The sequence below is a fragment of the Dromaius novaehollandiae genome, chromosome Z (genome assembly GCF_036370855.1).
Source record: "Dromaius novaehollandiae isolate bDroNov1 chromosome Z, bDroNov1.hap1, whole genome shotgun sequence".
Lineage (NCBI taxonomy): Eukaryota > Metazoa > Chordata > Aves > Casuariiformes > Dromaiidae > Dromaius > Dromaius novaehollandiae.
In genome coordinates, this window is record NC_088132.1 from 73,563,652 (window position 1) to 73,584,663 (window position 21,012).

Genomic DNA, 21,012 nt, shown 5'->3' on the forward strand with positions numbered 1-21,012 from the left:
GTGTGATTTGTACAGGAGAAAACTGTAGCTAATACACTTATAATTCACTGTGTGCCTCATAGTCTTCCCACTACCTGATGAGCAGTGTGCTTTGCCGATATCTATAATTGCCAGAGGGAGGAAAGGAGAATTGGGATTGAATTGTGGCATTGAAGGATAGCTGAAGAAATACACGATCCACGGCTTGGCGAGAGGCGGATTTGGGAAGAAAAGACATTACCTCGACCTGAGAATTCAGAGGCTGCACATTTCAAGAACCACTCAAGAACTTGGAGCTATTTTTCCTTCCCCACACTGTTCCCAATTTGATGCATTGCACGTATGAGACATATCTGAACACACTCTTACTTTCCATCCAGAAAATCCATCAATGGCCTCAGGACATTATCTGCATCTTGTGCCACAGAGTTTCTGGCATTAGCAGGAACATTTCCTGTTCCTTTCACTTGGCAGAGGATATCAGACATTTGCTTGACACACTCATCAATACGAGTCTGAAAGCTGGACAGGTAAGAGAAGCAAAAACAAGATTATTTGTGGCACAGATCTCACCTCTAGTACATAAGGTAAAACATTTCAAGCCCATAAACTGTGCACTCAGTTATACATTCTTCCTCCCTCAGATTTTCTGCTCATCTCCTTACAATATTTGTTATAAAGGGACATGCTATCCAGTTCCTTATGTACATCATCCACAGACAGCCCGCCACCCGGGAACACAGCCATGCTCACACTTGAGTTTGTTCTTTCAGCTTGCAAAGAGAAACGATCCTTTGTTATTTTCTAGAAACGCAGTTATTCTTAGCTCAAAGTCTTGCATATCTTTGCCTTCTACACACGGTGTTATATCATAGAGATCAGCATATAATATGGAACAATGGCATGATGTATGCACAACTCCAAGCACGTAAGAGTCCATCGGCAGTAATCTGGCTATGACCTATCATTGACCAAGCCTTTAAAATCACAGAGACAGCCTGAAGGCAGATATAGACTGAAACCAGTCCACTGTCACACAGTCCATGTTATATCAAAATATCAGAACTGGATGTGGGGCTTCGCTATATAATGAGCAGTGTTCTTGTAATGATGTGACTTGCAAGCCATTGAAGTGCAGTTACCTTTCCATCTTTTACCACTAAGAAGAGATTTAAAATGAAATACAATGGTTATATATGATGAATACCACAGCAGAGCTGTCAACCTACCAATTCAGCGAATAAAGGGAAATGCTTTGACATTTAGAAGAACAATTACTAACAATAGGCATTACAAGTGACATTTAGTGATCTACTAATGGCACAGAGGTTTGAAATCATGAAGTGAAACCAGTGCTAGGAACTAGGGTAAAGACTTAGGACCAGGAACCCACGTTTGAAAGCCAGCTATAATATCTGGGTAAGTGGCCTGAGCTTCTACTGTGTGAATCACCAGGACACGCACGGATCAGGAAGCACCCCTCCCAGCGTACAACGCCTTCCCCCTGCTACTGCCCTGTTGCTCTACCCTTCTTACCCCCACTCATCACCTCTTTCCTTTCCTGCATCTCAACCTTTGGCCTCATGATCCTCCTTGCTCACTTCTAACCTGCTTCTCACTGCAATTCCAGATAGACACAAGAGCTCTCTCCACAGGCAGCCTCCATTTCCACTTCCCCCCATTTTTAGCAGAGGAGGGCTTGCAGCAGCCAGCTGTGGCTACAACAGCAGCTTAGTCAGAGACATAAGCCACATCAGCTGTGCTAGAGAAAAATAGTACCAGGAATTTCCTGCACTGCTGACAGTCCTTATTCTATTACAGGCTAATCCTACCCCACAGTTCTCCCAAATCCTGCATCAGTTGTGGGATCCTGCTTCAAGATGCTGTAAACCTCCAGCTGGGGGAGCAAAAACAGCAGCATCTCTTAAAAGATAAAAAATAATACAAGGTAAAATTGTCACCAGTGATGAAAACTGGTAAATCAGTTACTGTGGTAACAGTTTCACCTGAATGTGAAGTCCATGTAAATGCACGGCTCAACAGGAACCCTTGGCAACAGCGAGTTAAAAGACAAACCTCACCTAGGCTGTCAGACAGGGCCTTGTGCTCCCTAATTCTTACAGGATTTCCTCCCTTCCCTCCTACAGACTCCCAGAGCAAAACAGCAATCAGCCTTGCATGAAGTGTAAACCCTTTCAGGGTTCCTTTTTCCTGAGAAATCCTGTAAAGTGGAAAACATTTCCATGTCCAGACATCATCATCTCTCAGCTCAAAGGTGGCAGGACTCTCAGGATGCGGGCTGCTTTCCCAGCAGGTGCAATTATCTCACACAGATGAAGCAAGTGAGATCTGCAGCGTCAGGTGTGCACAGTGCTGTGGGAGCAGCTCCTTGCAGACCCTGCACAGAATACTGTGGATATCGGTCTTACCTCCCACATCTACATCCTTCAGGAGGAGATCCTGCTCATACAGTAAACTGCAGCTCCACTTTTCATTCTCTATTACTGTTAAGGAGTAAGTGAAGCAGCTGCGCCCTCTGACTGGTTAAATCTGGCACATCTCTCTAAAACACTGCCTGGTATGTGTGCTGATACTGAATAATCTCTTCAAATTATATTTGCAAATGTCAAGATTCAACCCTAATTGTCTTGTAGCAGTGACACCACGGAGATAAGTGTCAGGTAACAATATTCACCCCCTAATTATGATTTCTCACTCATCCTCCATCTAATAATGAACCTTATTGTTTCAGATCAGTTACAGCTTGAATCTCTCCATTTCTTGCTATGCCATCCAATAGCGGCAATGGGAGCTACCCACTTAGCGCTGTGCACTGAAATCCAGCTAGTCTGACAAATCCCACAGTGATTTTTGGTCGTAAGTCCTGCAAATCTATAGACTGTAGGAAGCTAAGTTGGTACAATTTGCTCTATTCTCCTCATCCATGTTTAGGCTGTACCACTCTACATGCCTGCAATAATCTTGTTATAAAGCACAATATGAAATGAATGGGGTTTATCGTAAGAAATGGTTATTTTTGAAGATCAGCTGGGAACCCTCCATTTCTAGATTTTGCTTAATTGACATCTTTTTGCTTCACTGCAAAATTATTACAAAGTCGAGCACATTTTTATCCTCAGGTAAATCGTATCATGTTTTGAAATAAAATTTAATTGCCGACAATTACTCTGGCAGTTCTTTAAAGAGCTTCTCCCTTTGAAACACTGGAAAACAACATTCATTGCAACATTAGACCAAGTCAATCTCAAATTCTAAACCCATTTCCCTCTTATTCCAATATTCATTTAACAATCAGAAATCACTCAGCTGTTTCATACGTTCAGTGCAGAATGTTTGAACAAGAATGTCGCTTCATAAATGCTAAGCTGGAAACTGCTTTCAGAGTAATAAAGGAGCAGGTAATTGAGTTACTGACAAGCACTGTTTACAGAAAAAAAATCAGTCTATGTAATTCAAATACATTTCACAGCTGAGAGATCTCCATGTTACCTTTCTACGTAAAGCAATATAGAAAACAGACTTTTTAAAACATTTCCCACTTCTTTATGTGGTCTCAGCATTCGAAAAGGCCATGAATTCATGACAAAAAAAAATGAAATACAGTTGACATGAGTTTCTTTTCTCTTCTTAACCTCAACAAATGAGGCTAGATGAAAGAAAAGAATGCTTCAAGGACTGAGAACCTAATTACACTCACCTGTTACCAAACACTGCACTCAGCTCATCCAAAACATTGTTCAGCTTCACCTGGAGCTCTTTGAGATGGTCACTTGCTTCTGTGTCCAACTGTAGATGAAAGAAGAGAACTTAGCATGGAACCAGAGGTCAGTCTGCTGTCCTTCACAGCATTCGTGCTCACTGTTGAGGGCACCATTAATAAGCATGTGAACTCTCACCACTGGACTTTGCACACTAGGACCCTCTCCTCCACTGCCTGCTGCTGTTATAGAAGCTGTGAGATTGTCAACAGATACTTGACCAAACAGCAGTGAGAGTTTGCCTTAGGCATAGATATCCTCACAGTCCTCTTCCTGATACTACTTCAAGCTCAGAAGGAGACTTGGCTGTTTCAGACTTGACGTTATCTACTTGTGCATCTCTCCACGCATGATCTTGAAAGATGCTATTTCACCTTCCGCCCTGTTATCAGTATTCAAACTTAAGACTGACCCAGCCACTGCTCTCAGAAGACTGCTCCCCAGCTATTTTGCAAATCTGGCCACAAGTACCGCGTCAGGAACTGTCATGGACTGATAACTTTTGGAAAGCATAATCTCAGCTACAGGTACTAAGCGCATGCAGCTCTGCTCTCGCAAGGATCCAGATAATTTGGGTATACAGTTCTTCAGAGAAGACTATATCTATCTATCCATATATATGGGGGGGAAAAAAAATGCCCAAGCACTGCATGGAGTTTGCTGACATCTTGGCATGTGCTGTAAGATGGTGCTTGCTCCATCATTCTCAGCCCAAAGCCACCTGTTTCTGCATTCATGAAGTGCTTGTATTCTGGCTGTTTTCATCCCTCCAGCCTCAAAACAAAACCACTTTCTGAGCAGGCTGCCTGTGTGTATACATAATACCACATGTTGAACATTTTGGGATCATTTGCCCTGAAAGAGTAACTTGTAGAATAGATATTGCGTTTGTATGCAGGCAAGCTTCTGGTTGTAAAACAAACAAAAAAACCCCTCCAAAAATGTGTGCATTCAGCATTCAGAGCTTCAGCTTTACCTCTAAGCAGACTATCTATTTACCAGTGTAATCAGCCAGATGCCAGCACAGTGGCTAGTAATCAGTTTAGATTTTTACGTTATATCCATGCATGCAGCTACACAGGATTTGAACATGATAGGAATTCCCACTATTACATTCAGTACTGAAGCCCTGATTATATTCTTTAGCATCTGTCAGAGGAAGCCAAGCCTTAGGGGATTTGGAATCAGATCCATTCATTTTCCTATCACAAGCTGGCATGGAAAACTGACTCTATTAGGCATTTGAAACAGCACTAATGAAAGTCCTGGATCGGAATTTAAGAAATGGTGAAAAATATGCAGATGGTGGTTACTTGAGCCTAATCACTTGCTGTGATTATTTTCCTCTATTAATTTACATTTCTATTACCTTTGTAAATCCCTTGGTATGAAGGCAGAGGGCTGTCAGTCAGCAGCCATTCTAGCCAAACTTGTAGATGACAAAACAAAGAACAATGTCTGTTGGTGATGTTTGCCTTGCCCCTGCACAAGCCTTCCGTTCTCACATTAGTGTACAGCGGCAACAAGTCACAAGCTGCCTGGTTCACTACTGATAAATAACAGCACAGTGTTCTGTGAACAGTGCTCTGATTTTGTCCATTTCTGGTAGATTTGGGGCAAGTTCAGCTCACCATTGGCCCAAACATTTCAAGCGATTGCTTTTCCAGTTGAAAAAAAGGCCAGAAGAAATTTCTATGGGTCAAGTATTCCTCTCTGTTTACTTCTGCTTCTTTATTAGTTACCAGATGTGTGCGTGCTGGATCTAGACATGTTTTAGGTCAGGATCAACAACTTGTTGCCTTGGTTCATGAACTATGCAGTTAACCAATCGTTTTTACTGTGAAGTGACATGACTGAGAGTCTCTACGTTTTTCCTTGCTGCTACACTTGAAAGAAGAAAGTCTGATACCTCTATTGCAAGGAGGGACAGCTGGAGCAGTGCTTCACCACAGGGACAAGCTCCAGTAACCACAGTGAGGAACCGTGTCTCCTCCAGAACATAAGCTCATGGCTTTCTGGGTGCAACTGGCAAGACAGCTGCCCAGGTTTGACTTAGAGGTGCCTAGCCTTATCCTCAGGAAGCAAAGCCAAAGGCAGCTCTGGTGATGAGCATTCTGGTTAAGTGACCACCATGTCCTCTGTCATCCTGCAAAGGCTGTTTTTTTCTGAACAACTACTGCTACAGAAGAAGGAGTCTAGATAATACGTTACCAATTGCTAATGCTTAGGTACTGGCTCAAAGTAAACTTTAGAGAATTATCTGATCATGAGTTAAGTCCATAAGGAAGGTACGTGCAGGTGTGTATTGCTGTTTCCTCATGCATATAAGTCACATATTGGTTACAGTGTCCCTGTAGCACGTGATATAGCTGCAAACTGTTCTTTGCCAATATGGTGAAGCACTGATAACAGCTCTCAGATGAAACAGTGTCTATTCTGCTGCTCAGCCAATGAATTCTAAGTATATCAGCTATCACTGATAGTAGGAAGTGCTACTTGGACTGCATGATAAATCTGGCTGGTAGAGCAAAGCAGAAAGCAATATTAGATAGTTGGATCACTGCCATATGTCACGTCCAGACCATCTCTATCGGAAACGAGAGCTCAGCAGGCTTACGATCTCCATTCTGTGGGTGTACAGGAGATGATTCAGAGGAAGAAAGCTAATGAAAATTTCTCTGTGCAAAACATGGAACAGCACCCACAGCCAGGTGGCTTCTGATCTCTGAGCAAATGCTCCAATTCCAGTGGAGATAATGGTTGGCACTTCCACAGTACCATGTTTGAGATGTTAAATGGGAAGCACTAACCCTATATTTACATTTTGGGGAACAAAGCAGGGCCCTATGGATTTTCTGAGAAGACTTGGAACTTGGCACTTCAGAGAATCTGGGCCTCAAAGTCTCATCCAAACAGACACAGGGCTGGAACCTCAAGTTCTCTGCTAATCTGCACAGTGGTACTTACAGCATGGTATTATAAATTTCATTTTAGGCTGACCTTCTTCTGCTTCTCTTATGGATGAAATTGAACCTGTGAATTTGCTGCCATGGGCTTCCAATTTCTTGGGCTTCCAATTTCTCCAAGAGATGTCTTTAGTTTTTCCTTCATTCCTACACACAGCGATGAGGAGTGAGCAACCAAAACTGGAAGGCTCTTCTTTAGCTACAGAAACTCAGCTCTGTCTTTCTAGATGGTTGATGATGTTAACTAACTCACATCTGAAAGCCTGTGAAATCATCAGGTCTGATCTGACATAGGAGCAGCCAGAGAATTTTGTCCTGCTACCCTATTTTAGCCGCATGCAAGTTACAGGACTCATCTGGCTCCAGCTTGAAGTTGCTGATTCTTGTTCTGCCATCCTCCACTAGTTCCTGGGAACTTCTCTCTGCAAAGGTAACTGTGAGGCAGGAAGCTAAACACATTCAACCTCCTTAAAAGGACTCACTGCTCTGAATTTTCATGATTCTCCCTACTTTCCTATAGGTTTCAGGAATGAGAAACCTAGAGAACTTAATACTGGCAATAGCTGCGTGCTTCTCAAATGCTAGAGTGGCCTTATCTAGCTACAGCTCTTGGGAAGCTAATGAAAAGCAATCAGTAGATGCCATAGATCTTGTGAGAACATTCCTGCCAAGTGCTGACTGTTTTAAAGTTGTCCTGCAATTTGTTATTCAGGTAGCTGAGGATTTAAAATGTGGGCTAAATCTGGCTGAGCACTAAGAGAGTTTCCTGAAGCATTAACTGTACAGCTTAGCTTAGCTTGTAACCAAAGGCATGAAAATTGTATGACGACAATCTGCTACTACTCAATAGCTAATTCTATGCATTCTAAGCAGTGCTTGTCTCTGATACTCGCCCTAGACACTTGGACTTCACAAAAAGTGCAGAAATGCTGTTTTAAACTAGGTTTCCACAGCACATCTCTAGCATATCCTAGACTCTAGGAGTAGGCAACGCAGTAGGGCAGCTTTTATTTTCAATGTTATGAGTTCATAACTCATGAAAAGCCGAGCAAAGTAACAGGCTACAGAGCCCATTCTCACCAGCAAAATCAGAAAGGCTTACACTGGCCTCAAGGAGTGTATGCTGGGCAAGCTGATGTCTGCAGGAAAACTGCAGAGGTGAGTAGAAAACGCAGGTCTCATTAGGTTTAATTAGATAATGAATGAATAATTACATACATGAGGCCAGATACAGTCAAGTGCTAGCAATGAACATACACATCCCATTTTAGCACAGAGCAGCCCAGTTCTAAAAAGTATTTATGTAATCAGCTTCTGTCCAGCACTCACCCCTGACTCCACTGTCCTTTATATTTTGAATGCTAAATGTCACTCCATAAATGCATAAATTTTCAAAACCAGCTTCAGGAATGTTTGAGAGGGCTTCTGAGCCACCCGGAAGCTGTTTTGACCCCATGAGATAACAGACCTCAAAAGGGACTGAAGTATTAATTATAAACCCTAAAAATCATGCAAGATTTTTCTTCCTATAAAGATTCCTTGGTATCTCAAGCACAGACACAAAAGAATCACTCCTCACAGACCTCTCTAAAGCCCTTGATGTCCTACCTTTCCTACCAGTACTGTTCATGGACTACATGACGTCACACATGAAACCTGGTGATGTTGGACCAATTTTTGCCCCTACTTAATGCCTTCGAAGCACAAGTTTGAAAAAGAATAAAAGAAGTGGGGGCAGAGATAACATTCCTCACCTGGGGAAAGACAGAAGGCAGATACCATATTAAGGAGCCTAATCTCATGATATAGTACTGGGCAAGCACTTCTATTCCTTGTTACACCATTACACTGCAGGAAACGACAGGTGAGCCACTGTCTTTTCATTTCCCTAACTGTAACTTTGTAAAAAAGAATAAACAACATGAACTTTCTTTGGAGAGTGCTTTGGGACCTGCTGGCAAAGAGCACCAGGGAGCAGCAGTATTTAAAAGCTCTCCAGAGACTTGCAGGGCTAGTATTCTGCAGATGGACATGCATCTGTGAATCAGAAGCAAATGGAGCCGTGAGCATGCAGTAACTGAAATTGATCCCCAAGTTCTGGCTTTGCATGTGGTACATCTAACTTGACTATTGTTGGAACAACAGAATATCTGGTACTTAATTCTCAACACCACACACAAGAACACAAACAGGCGAACAGTTCAAGAGGGCCAGGACATACCACTAATGCTACTTCATTAATCCCCCAAGGAAGCAGTTCTGTTCTGGGTACAGCAGTCAGGACAACGTTTACATTTCTGCAGGCTGCTGTGTGATGTATAGTTGAACATACACCAAATCTATTGCACGAACTAAGAACTGCCCTTCTTGAAGGAGAGGATAAAACTCAATAGAGATGCATTTCCAACAGCATGTTTGACTACATGATTCCATTTTCAAAGCTGTTGTCTCACCAACTGATACTCACTAGCCAGGTTTAATCTCCATCAGAGAAGGGACTACTCAAACTAGAACAAGACCTTGTTTACTCTAGCAAAACAGAGGATCTGGTAGGTCTTCAGCTCAAAAAGCAAAGCACTACATGGTCACCAAGAGGAAAAAGCCCTAGGGATGGCAAAAAATTCAGGCACCTAGCACAACACAATTTATTTCTGGTGATCAGTGGCAGCCTAATGAAGTGAACAAGCAGAATTCAAAAAGAAAAAAAGAAATTACTTCCAAAAACAGCTTTCTAGCATGTTAATCAGGCTTTTTCTATGTGTTTTATTGCTCCCAGGCTGGGCTCCTCTCTCTTTTTCTCTTGTCCAGTTCCACAATACAGGGCAAACAGTGGCTCATTACCTCTGTTCTACCTCAGCTACTATCTGGGGAAAGTTTTAAACAGTAGAATGCAGGAAAGGTCTAGTCTAGGAGATGCAGCTCACAGTCCCATTAAATGCATTTTTCCCCCCAATTTAACATAGTATCAGTTAACTTGTTGGTATTTTCAATTCTAAGCACAGGGAAACCCTACTTAAAGGCCAGTGCTATGCAATAATTTGACAATTTGACAAATTGATTCCTTAAGAGAAATTGAGTGCACATGCATTAAAACTTTATAAATCATTTCACAAACATTTCATCACAAGTCTATTTTTTCCTGAAAAAACAAGCACTTAGCTACCATTGCTATTACAGCCGAGAGGATAAAATTCTAGTTCTTGATGTAACTAAGAAGTTAGGACTGTTCAGATCGCATGTGAAAGGATAAGAGAGATCTCTCTTGCCTTACGAGACGAACCTTTTAGTAGAGATTTTGCCACTTCATAGAATTCTGCCACTAAGCACGAGAAAGATTTGAAACAGCAATGCAGGCAAAAAGTGAACTGCCCATTAGCAAAGTGAACTTTCCTCTTGGTATATAGGTCATAGCACAGATTCTACCACAACACAGACAAAAGAAAATGCACTCAGGCTTTGAAAACAATTTTTTCCTAACAGCAGCATCAGCAGCCTTTTCTTCATCTTCCTGAATCTTGAAAAGCAATGAAAAAGAAAAAAAAGTACACAGATTATATCAGAACAGAAACAGTTATTTGGGGGAGAAAAAAAACCCTATTTTTGTGAGAACAGCCATCTCAGAAAAAAGAAAGGAAAGCTAAGAAATATATCTATATTCATGGACAGTTCTGAGCATCCAACAAAGCCTGACCATGTAACTCAGCATTTGCGAGTTTGCAATACATTAGATATTGGACATTTAACATCAGAGGTACTGTCCCACATTTATGTCATGTAAAATGACTTGATGTCAACAGTTCTCAGACACATCTGTCTTACTTCAGAGTCTTGAAACCACCAGCCATGCCCACAACCAGCCCACATGAACATGTTACAGATTACTCTCTTCCCTCCTCCACTCTATTCTGTGCCTTGAAACACTCCCTCCTGCATCTTATGATAAATTTAGCTGAAAAATCTCCAGGCATGGCTGTCCCTTCACACTTACTATAGTGCCAGGTGTCACGGGGCTCTCTTCATGACTGCAGTCTGCAAGTACCAGGATGATGCTAATAACCTAGTAACATTGCAGTAAAATTGAGTAATAATTACTCAGTCTCTTAACGCTCTTACCTCTTTACCACCCATGGCTTCAAACATCTTCTCCAACTGTACCCGCAGTTGCTGGATGTTATTCATTAGGATGCAGGGCTGAAGGGACAAAGGCAGGTGCCTGTTACTGCTCTGGATGCTAACATATATTCATCCACTGGTACAGTCTGTGCCTCAGACACCCTCCTCCAAGTATCACTGCCTCCATGAGTCAAATAGGAGGAAAGGCACAGATTTCAGCACTCAACCCTAAAAAAAGGAACGTCCTTCTTTCTCCAGCTTGAAATGAAATGGCCAGTTCCAGAAACCCCAGATCAGGGAATTCTCAGTTGTATTTTCGTCCTCACCTCTATCATAGAGAATGAGCTGAGAAGAAATAGGTGCAAGGACAAGGCCCAACTCTCTCCCCGCATGCCCTCCAAAAGTCGAAACTGTTGTTGCCTTCAGCCTCTTAATGCTGCCATGTGCTATTGTGAGTTGTGTAAATCTCAGGTCAGAAGGGGAACTACCAGCCAGAGCTGCACCCAAAGAGATGTTTGGAGTCTGCTAGGCCAAGCCTGAGAGCAGTAATGAAGGGCAGCTTGAGCAATAGACTCCTCCTCTCCCTACTTCCATCTCAACACAGCTGTGGGAGATACCAAAAACAGCATGGGACACACCCAGGTTTCAAAAATGAAAGTCCTTGTTTCATTTAATATCCTGAATTTTACTAAATTGGGGTTTAAACAGAAAGTTAATTAGATTGAGAAAAAAGTAAACCAAGAGTGCTTCTGAGAACCAGATCTAGAGAACAACCTGTGCCCATCACCTATCACCTCTCTAATGCAGAATGCAGACAGGCAGAGTAGAAGTTAATTCCAAGGGGACCTAACAGTCTCCAAGCCCTGCAGATCACCTCCAGGGTCTAGTTTTATTTTATGGCTAAGCCAGAATTCAATCCACAAAACTATAGGGATGATGATAAAAACAGGACTACTGATCATATTTACATCATCCACATGATCAGATTCAGTGTGCAGGGAAACTTGTTTTATTGGGACAATTACATGATTCCTCAGGGTGGAGGAGGAATTCATCACGACTCACCAGTTTCTCCTTGGAACAGTAGGACTGGAAGCTCTTGGAGAGGATGTCAGCATACTGCATTAGCACTTTCCCAATCGTCTGTGAAGACAAGGTGGCAGTACTGTTATTTGTACCCCATCACTGAAGGGGAGCTCCAGGAAATCAAGCCAAAACCACAGACCAAATAGGGTCCTTCAAAATGTGATACTATTTTTCATCTCACTAAGGGCAGACAAACAGCTGGATGTTGAGGATATTACCTTAGCAAATCTCCTATTGTAATGCGCAACAATGACAGGGTCTGGGCACTCCAGCTTCTTAATGATCTCAAAGCTCTGATTGAGCTGGGTGAAGACATCCACGACCGAGCAGGAGAACAGAGCATGCTCAGATGTTTGCTGGAACTAAAACAGAAGCACACAGAGTCATTCTCAGATGGAAAGGTCTGACATTTCATGGGTATCTCTGTCATTCACAGTCCTGGAGGCAGGACAACTTCACGAAAACCCACAACTTCCTTAGAATTAGTCAGAAGCTCTCCAAGAGGCCCAGAGGAGCTAAACAGACAGTTTTGCTGGGTTTATAGGTTTACCATCCTTCACCAGCTAGGATTTGACAAGCACTAAGGAAATGCAGCGTGATGCTGAGACCCTTAATGAAATGCGTTGTTTGCCTGTCAGTTAACGAGTAAAGAAGAGAGCGAAGAGGTTTTCTTTTTTTTTTTTTTAAAGATTTTTGTTTTAATGTAGACATTAAGGGGAATGCTGACGTTAGCATCACATCACAGGCTACAGCACCAACAGTCACAGAACAAACTGCAAGGCTCGTGCTCTCCATTGGAAATACTCAGCAAACTAAGAATAAGATTAGTCCGTAGGTGGATTAAGGTCATATCCTCACTGCTGTGATTAAGCACATGCTAAGTGCCTTATATTTCAATTACATATCTTACAAACACAAAGAGATGAGAGAGCACCAAGCCACTGGCTGAAAGATTAATAACGGCAGAACACAACAGGCATAAATGAATGGTTTGCACCTCACTATTAGTGTAAAACAGCTCTTTGTGACCTGTACACAAAAGTACTATGATCAACAAGTTTCCTAGTGCAAAAAGGACTGCATCCTTCCTTTGTATGACAGCTGAATTTACAGCATTATTGTTTGGTTCTGGGCACTGAATACTGCAGTCCTCTTTTCAGTGACCTACATACCCCATCTTTTTTATCTCTCTCCAGAGCACCGTGCAAGAATTCCAAAGAAACATCTTCATTTTCATCCAGCCACTGCATCACAAACTGCTCAAACCACCTGGAGGAGGGACAGGAAAGACAGCAAGGTACAGCATGAAGTAGAGCACCCCAAATGGACCTTTCCCCAGCACATACGCCATCCCTGCAGCATCCAGCGAATAGTCAGATGATCTAAAAGCCCTCAGAATAACACCTTGCCCTTCCTCTTTCCACAACATCACTGTCAGACAGTTGGTGCTGTTTCAGTAAACCTCATGAAAGCTTGTTACTGTTAGTTGCCTGAATGCTATTATCTATGTATCCAGTCAAAGTCCCCCCAAAACGCTCTTACTGATACACAAACTACCAGTGAGTAGGGCCTGTACCATCGCTTGGGCTGGATCAGCAGAACACAGCATGGCCCAGCCTCTGCAGACTGCTGGTCCTGTGCTACTTTTGTCCTTCTCCCCTATATTTCCTCTTCCTTGGTAACTTCCCCTTTTTCCCTTGGGTTCCTTCTTTACCTTTTCAGCATCTCAGAGCATTTTTATTTCCTTTTTCTCTCCTTTCATCCATGTGTTATACAAGAAAAGGGAGACCTCCATACCCACTGTCTGCATGTAGAGAGAGACACAGCACACTCCATTTGGACTCCATTTCAACCTACCATTTTGCATGTAAGAGATGCAAATGAGTATGAAGGGAGGAAAAGACACTCTTTTCCAGGGCCCTGTAGCCACCTCATCTGCAGATATAAGCACAGCTCTGGAGTGCCAGGAGGGAGAACTGAGGCTAGAAATTTTCTCTGCTTTAATGCTGTTCTTGTCTTCCCCAAGCCTTCTCCAGAACATCCTCCCATTTCTTTGGCCTGCTGATCTCACTGTGAGGGTGCATGAGTAAGATTAACTTCTGATGATAGCACAGCTCATCCTCTAAGGCTTGCAGGAAGCTGGCTAGCCCTGAAATAGCACTTCATTGACTTCTTTTAAAGAAGCATAAATACAGTTCACAAGAAAAGTGCTAGCCCGACTGCCTTGCAACATGGTCAAGTCTCTGAGACAAGCAGGCCCTAGAAGCAGGACAAGTTTTGTATCCGCCCTCTCTCCTCGCTTGGGAGGAAAAGCTAAATGGTAGAGCAGAATATGGGAGGTTGCAGAGGAAGAAGCCATTAAAACAGCCACTGCTGCATCTCAGGGAGATGCCTTATGCGAGGTGGTGCTGGCACAGCATAAACAGGGAAGGTGAGAACTGGCTTCAGCGATAGGACCTTAGAGCTTGGAGAGCAGGTCATCCCTCTGCTCCCTGCTATTTAGGACATAGTCACATATTACAAATGGGAGGGGTACTGTCTATGTTTAAGCAAAAACTCAGCACTTAAGCCTTTATTTAAATAACTGTCTACGGTTTGTTATTCAGATCTGTCGTGTGCAAGTGCCAATGTACTGCACTGAAGCAAATCTTAATTTTAAATATTACTAAACAGCATTCACATATAAGGAAAAAAGTGCCCATGTGTGATTTCAGTCCATACAAAAGATTATATGAGCCTCACAACAGAGTACAACCTCCTCTACACAAGCAGCTGTGTTCATACAGATCGTGCTAATTATGGACTGAGTTTGCAAAGAACATGAAAGCATGTGCCAGACATGAGAGGGAGATCAAGAGCAAATTTACAGACAGAGCACGCTGGATAGCCTTAAATACTCTCTACACTTTGGAATATAAAGCACATCGATGCTAATATTGGAAATTGTACCTGACACAGTGTTAAATGCCGACAGCAACCTGCCTATGCAGCACTATTCAATTTAGACAGCAACAGAGCAAAATTATCATAGGCATATGGACTTCCCATGTTCCTGAAAAATTCCTTTTGACTGCCAGTACAAGCTCTCAAAAGTCAGCATATTTGGGAGTTCTTGTGCTTTGCAAATTTCTCATGCTTTCAACATTTTGTTTTTAATTACAATAGCACATTTTGCTTTAATTACAATAGCACATTTTGAAGCTATAGCTCAATCCGTGCAAGAGAACTCAGCAGTTTGCAAGGAAGCAGCTACAAAATCCTCCACCTCTTTCAGATTTCCCAGGCTGCAAGTTGCTCACTGCTTCACCTATGTCATAGCTCAATGGATAGAAAGCTTTACTTGCTAGAGCCAAAACTGTGGCTTCTGGCATAGAGAAAAGTAGAACTACTTCCCAATTATCATTCATCCTTGGTTATTGCACCATATCCATAAGAAAGGGCCATGCAGCGTTCAGAACAGTCATTGCCCATTTTTATGGCTACCATATGTTGATATACAAAAATCAATTGCATAGATATTTTACTGTCTCACCAGACTGTCTAAACAAAGACGGTGAGTAAAGAAAGGGACATGGTGGTTTAGGATTTTGTCATGTCCCCCCTTCCAGCCCTGCCATTAAAAAAAATTATCTAGGTCCAGAGAAAGGTTTAAAATGAACCTTCAAGTGCAAAGTGAACTACTCAGGTCAGGTCAGGAAATGCAGTAACCACATTTGCAAAGTCAGTCTCAACTTTGCCCTTTGCTGGCTGGCAGTAAAACACAAGAGATTATAGACCGTCTATAAATATTTCTAGTTCCTGGGCACATTCAGGAGCAGAATGTGCTTTAAGCTGTAACAAAAACCTAGAGTTATCTCTGGCCAAGTATCCCTTACAGTGTTTTACCATCAGTTCTTGGGCTGCTGAGCAAGTGAGGAGGGACACTGGGGACCACGAAGGCAACATATCCAAAAAGATATTCAAAATTATCTAGCACAGAAGCCAGTAAAAATAATTTGATTCCATGCAGAAATAGATTCAGAATGTTGTTATATGGCAAATATCGTCTTCATCCTGTCACTTTCAGTTATCGATCTAGAAGCAAGCGGGGTAATGACTCACGCACGAGCGCACAAGGCAGAGGCTGGCGCTGCCGCTGCACGAACGCTCTGTGCTTGCAGGGGTCGGCACAGCCTGACTCGAGACTGCACAGCCCACGTCTCCAAACAACTTTTGTACAGAATACGCCTCGGTCCTGCCTGCAGGGAAAGGGAGCGGCGCTTTGTGATAAAACGCAAGCATGCTGCTCTTTGTTGCACAATAGTAAGGTAGCACAAAAGGCTGTAATTTCAGCTTGGCCACAAGCCTGGCTTCTGCGGTCTCAGGCTTGACAGGTGAACTAATCTTGCTCGTTTGCTGGGCTGATGCATGTGGGTGCCCAATGAACATCCAACTGGCCTTGGCAAGAAGGTAGGCAGGATTTCCAAGAGTTAGATGAGCAGATACGATGTTCAATAAAGTGACCCAGAGGTACAAGACAGGATTTCAAAGGCAGGAATGCCTTTCCCCACTGGAGAGGAGCTAGTCTCTAGTACAGCTACAATACTAGCCGCATGCTAACATCAATATTAAAACAAAACATAGAACATTTCTCTACATGTCTAAAAGAAATGGTTTTTTTGGAAACTGACACTTCACAGCTTTTAGCAGGCAGCTAAAAACTGAAGAGAAAAAGTTTTAAAGATCTACTCCCAGCTATGTTTCTATTTCAGGTTCAGAAACTGCTGCTGAATTTCAGAAAATTAGGGGAGCATTAAAAAAAAAAAAAAAAAAATCAGCTTCACTACTTTGGAGCCTTCACCTTATTCAATCATGTCCCAGGGCTATCAGAAGCATGGTCTCTTACAGCTTCAGAAAGAAAAGAGTTTGTGGATATCCTCTACTAGAGGGACATCTCAGCTGTTCTCTGGACAGCAGCAATTTGGTTTCATCTAAAGAGTTTACTGATGTGCAAACCTGATGCATGGACTCCTTTGTTTAAAGAAGCTAAAAGACTAAAAGACTGAGCAAAATAGACAACGGCACATTGCTGTAATTGATATCAAAGGGATATGTTGGGACAGGTGAAGACCATGGTTGAAACAAACACTACTTGTGCCTGACAATGTGATTGTTGTACTTAAAACATGAGAGTGAAGCAGCAAGGGAAGCCAGAGACTGCACAGGTTACAGGAGCGTAGAAGGAGCTCTGCCACAAAGACCAGCAGAGCAGAACAGTCTGCAAAAAGAAACTGAGCATCGATATCCTGATTATACAGAAGAAAAAAAGGAGACTAAGAATATCTGATTGCTTGCCTAAGTCTGCACTGACTCAGAGGCACACAGAGATAAGCCTTCTGAGACTATCACTCCAGCACCCTATTCACTCAGCTAATGCCTCTCTCTGACCTGATTTGCTAAGCAAGGCTCACAGCCCAAGCTGAGCTATTACACCAAGTGCCTCAGTCTTATTAACATGCAGATAACACCAGGCTTGAGGGACTGTGTACAGTGGAGGATGGGAAGAGAATTCAAACTGCCAAACTGGATAGGCAGTCCAAGCAAGAGGGGCAAGTGCAGAGCACTACATTTAGACAGCGGGGAATAATCAAATACAGGAGGGGAACAATGGCTAGGTAGGATGCTGCTGAGGATGCCTGGGCACTGGCAATACCATCAGAAAAAGACTGCCATCACCCTGGCATGCAAGAACTGCAGCACTGTGTGCAAGGCAATACAAGGCAAGGCCTAGATGGAACAGTCTTATTCAAGCGTGGGTGTTGCATGTCCAGACACAGACCAGCTGGAGAGAGGTGAGAAAACCTCACTTCGAAGCAAAGCTAGGAACAAATGGGAACAGGCAGAAGACTGGGAAGGGACAGGAGAACAATAGGTGACTCTCATAAAACAGGAGCAATTTGTTCTCCATGCTCAGGCTGGTAGGACAGGATATAACAACCTCAAACTGAAGCAAGAAAGATTTTTAGGGGGACGGAGGCCCAAACCCCCAAAGGCTGATCAAAGGGATAACAGTGAAGCACAATGAAAATAGTTACTTGAAAGGAATAGAGAAACACTATCGCTGTAAGTCTTTAAAAACCAGTTAGACAGACACTGGCCAGAAACAACATACCTGCTCTTACCTTCAGCAAGGTGGTAAACTCTGGTACCGTATTCTTTCCAGATTGCTTAGACAAGCTTTTGCATTCATAAACCTTCTTCAGGTCTGAAATCTACTCCCTCTCTTTTAAAGTTAAATAAAAGTTGAGAACAATTGCTAGAGCTAAAGAGAAAAAGCTTATCTGATGTTTCCAACTAAACCACCTGGTCTTATAAAAAAGTTACTTTTACTTACAAATCCTGTTATGCATATATGAGATACCATGCACACACATACAGACATATATACAGAGTGAGTGAGTGAGAGTGTGTGTAAGTTGTATCTGTTAACACAAGAATGTATGCAATCTCTGTCTCTCTAGGCAGGTGCTTACATTTGGGGCATCTACTCAGAGGGTCTCTGATGACAGGGAATGTCTGCTGTTCAAGAACTGACCAAAGCCCACACTACAAGCACAGAATAGTTTAAGGACTGTTGAGACCTATGGGAGACACTGTACAACGAGGGACTGAACTGTGTCAGAGACAGGGACACAGAACACCAGAGGGGACAAACATGCATGTAAATGTAGAAAACAAGGAGTGGTGAAATACCATATCATGAAGGAACCATGGGAGAACCAAATGACTGCCCTGAGGAAGATAAAAAGAGATGCAGAATGGGGGTTTACTACAGAAGATACAATACACTCACGCTGGATATTCAGGCACTTTTCCCTTGAAGGCAGGCAGATCACGAACATATTCATTGTACAGCCACTTCACTTTGAAGTGTAAGTTCATATAGTCTGCACTTTTACACAGCCTGTGTTTCTCATGCTCTGTAAGGAAGGAAAAAAAATAGCAGTTAGGTCTGAATTTACCACTATTGCTGCATCAGATACAGGATGGTCTTACAAAGCATGTCTGCAGGATGCAGCAGGTTTGAGCACAAAGCATCTACAGAGACATAAAATCTTCAATGACACAAGATTTCAGCAGCAAGCTGAAAGTTCTCTGTACTTGACAGGTTGCGCTCTGGAGGTTATTTTTGTAGCTCCAACTATCCAAACTAATACTTCCACTTATTAAGAGGTTTTTGTTGCCAAGGCAATAAAAAAAAAAAGAGAGCAATTTCTTATAGCCTTTCCATTTAACATATGATGTCCAGATCTTATTTTTGTGGGAAATAAATCAAGGAGAGTGAATTTGCTCATTGTTACCATAAACAAGGGCAACACATATGTTACACTAGATTCCCCAAGAGACAACAGTAGAGAGAATCAAGTTCTTTAGTTTGACAGTGCCAGTCATAAGCAAGTTGAGACAAGCTGCGAATTCTTTACATAGGTCCTCTCAAGCATTTTCACTATAGCATGTTAAATCCCCCCCTGCCCAACTCTGCCTTGTGAAGACTGGAAAGCAGCTAACATGAATTCAGCGATCACTGGAGCCACTTTGACACCAACTTTATCTGCAGCTGAATTCTCAGTGCTATAAGTAGAGTCACAAGAAAGGCCTTCTCCTTCCTCGTACCATAAAGAGAGGCAATACATAGCCAGAAATACTCTATTCCACATCTCTAATATGGCCACAAAGTGTTCCCCAGCATCACAAAGAGACCCTCCAGGTTGCCGCAGCATATCGTTTCCACACATCTCCTGGAGAGCTCATTTCACCACCAGCTTGGCCTCAAGTAGTTATTTTACCTTACATTCTGCATATGGGTTACCCTCCTACTAACAAATGGGTTTGAAGCCAGTTTACACAGCCCAAAAGAGTTCATGTTTGCTCTTAAGCCTTACAGAAATCTGTCTATCCTTACCCACTACTGTGCCTGTTCATCTGCTCTCTTCCTCCTTTCAACTTCGCCTAAAGATTCTTTGCCTTTGCCTCACTTCCCTTTTGCCCAATTTATTCTTCCCAGCCTTCTCATACTCTTCTTTGCCCCTCAACACCTGTATGCTCTAGTTTCCTCTATCTGCAAAAGCAACCCACTGTTCATGTCTCCAGTCTTTAGCCGTTCACTTTTTCTCCACCCATATTCAATGAATATGCTGTACACAAACAATACTAGGAGTCTGTCTTATTCTGCCACAGATCATCTCTCATCTCCTACCTACAACACTCAAATTACACTTGATTCAAATGACCTCTTCCAAACCTCAGAACCAGAGCTCCATATGCCCCCACTCAGCCTACCAATAGGGTGGAGCATAAATCTTGAAAATCTTACTCCCCTCAGGCTTTGTGCCCATCTCCTGCTTCTCCGGTAGCTCCTAGTCCTTGCTTCAGCATATCCTTTAGAAGATCATCCATCTACTCTTCCCTCCATCCCAGTTTTCTGCAACACAAACTCAAATGTGATCTGATTTGATCTCTATTCCAAGGCTATACTCTTCTCTGCAAGATGAAATCTCAGCCTCTCTCCCCTCATCTGCTCATTCGCAAAGCCCAACACAAACTACTGCCATCACACCTCAAAGCCATCTCAGCTACTGTTCCTGCTCACTGTGGTCACTACATGGCATGCTGTTGCTGAGACCCGCAACCTGGCCCTCTTGCTTGACCTGAGCTTCTCCAGATGTCTTCGTACCCAGACTATGTCTGAACAACGCAGCTCCTCTCTGCATAATGCAACTGTCTCCATAATGTGACCTTTCCCATACACCTACACAGCTAGACCACTTGCCATAGTCAGACCTACATTACCGCAGAGATCATCTCCTTGGACCACCACTCCTCTTCCTCTCTCATATGAAACATATGCTTCATGTCATCGTTTCCAAGGACCTCCACAGCCTATTTCCACATTACCATCTTTCAGCAGTTGACTCCCACCTCTGATCAGCCCACAAGCCCTGTTTTAACCTACTTGTTAAGTTCTCCAAAAAACATCTTCATGCTTTCTTCCAGGCCATTGCTCATGAGCTTTTAAGAAGCTCCTCCTACTGCATTGCTTTTCTTCAAAC

The 21,012-nt window shown here is 42.7% G+C and overlaps 1 protein-coding gene across 3 annotated transcripts in view; it reads right to left on the reverse strand.

The window, feature by feature from the left end:
* Positions 1-21,012, reverse strand: part of LOC112988024 (protein unc-13 homolog B) — a 218,157-nt gene that overhangs the window by 24,550 nt on the left and 172,595 nt on the right. For all 3 annotated transcript variants that reach the window (XM_064502595.1, XM_064502594.1, XM_064502596.1), the window contains 7 exons: positions 18,756-18,882; positions 13,096-13,192; positions 12,142-12,285; positions 11,903-11,980; positions 10,838-10,915; positions 3,698-3,786; positions 349-501 (listed from right to left, as the gene is read on the reverse strand). In XM_064502595.1, the coding sequence (XP_064358665.1) occupies positions 349-501; positions 3,698-3,786; positions 10,838-10,915; positions 11,903-11,980; positions 12,142-12,285; positions 13,096-13,192; positions 18,756-18,882 (766 nt within the window). The remainder of the gene's footprint in view (positions 1-348; positions 502-3,697; positions 3,787-10,837; positions 10,916-11,902; positions 11,981-12,141; positions 12,286-13,095; positions 13,193-18,755; positions 18,883-21,012) is intronic.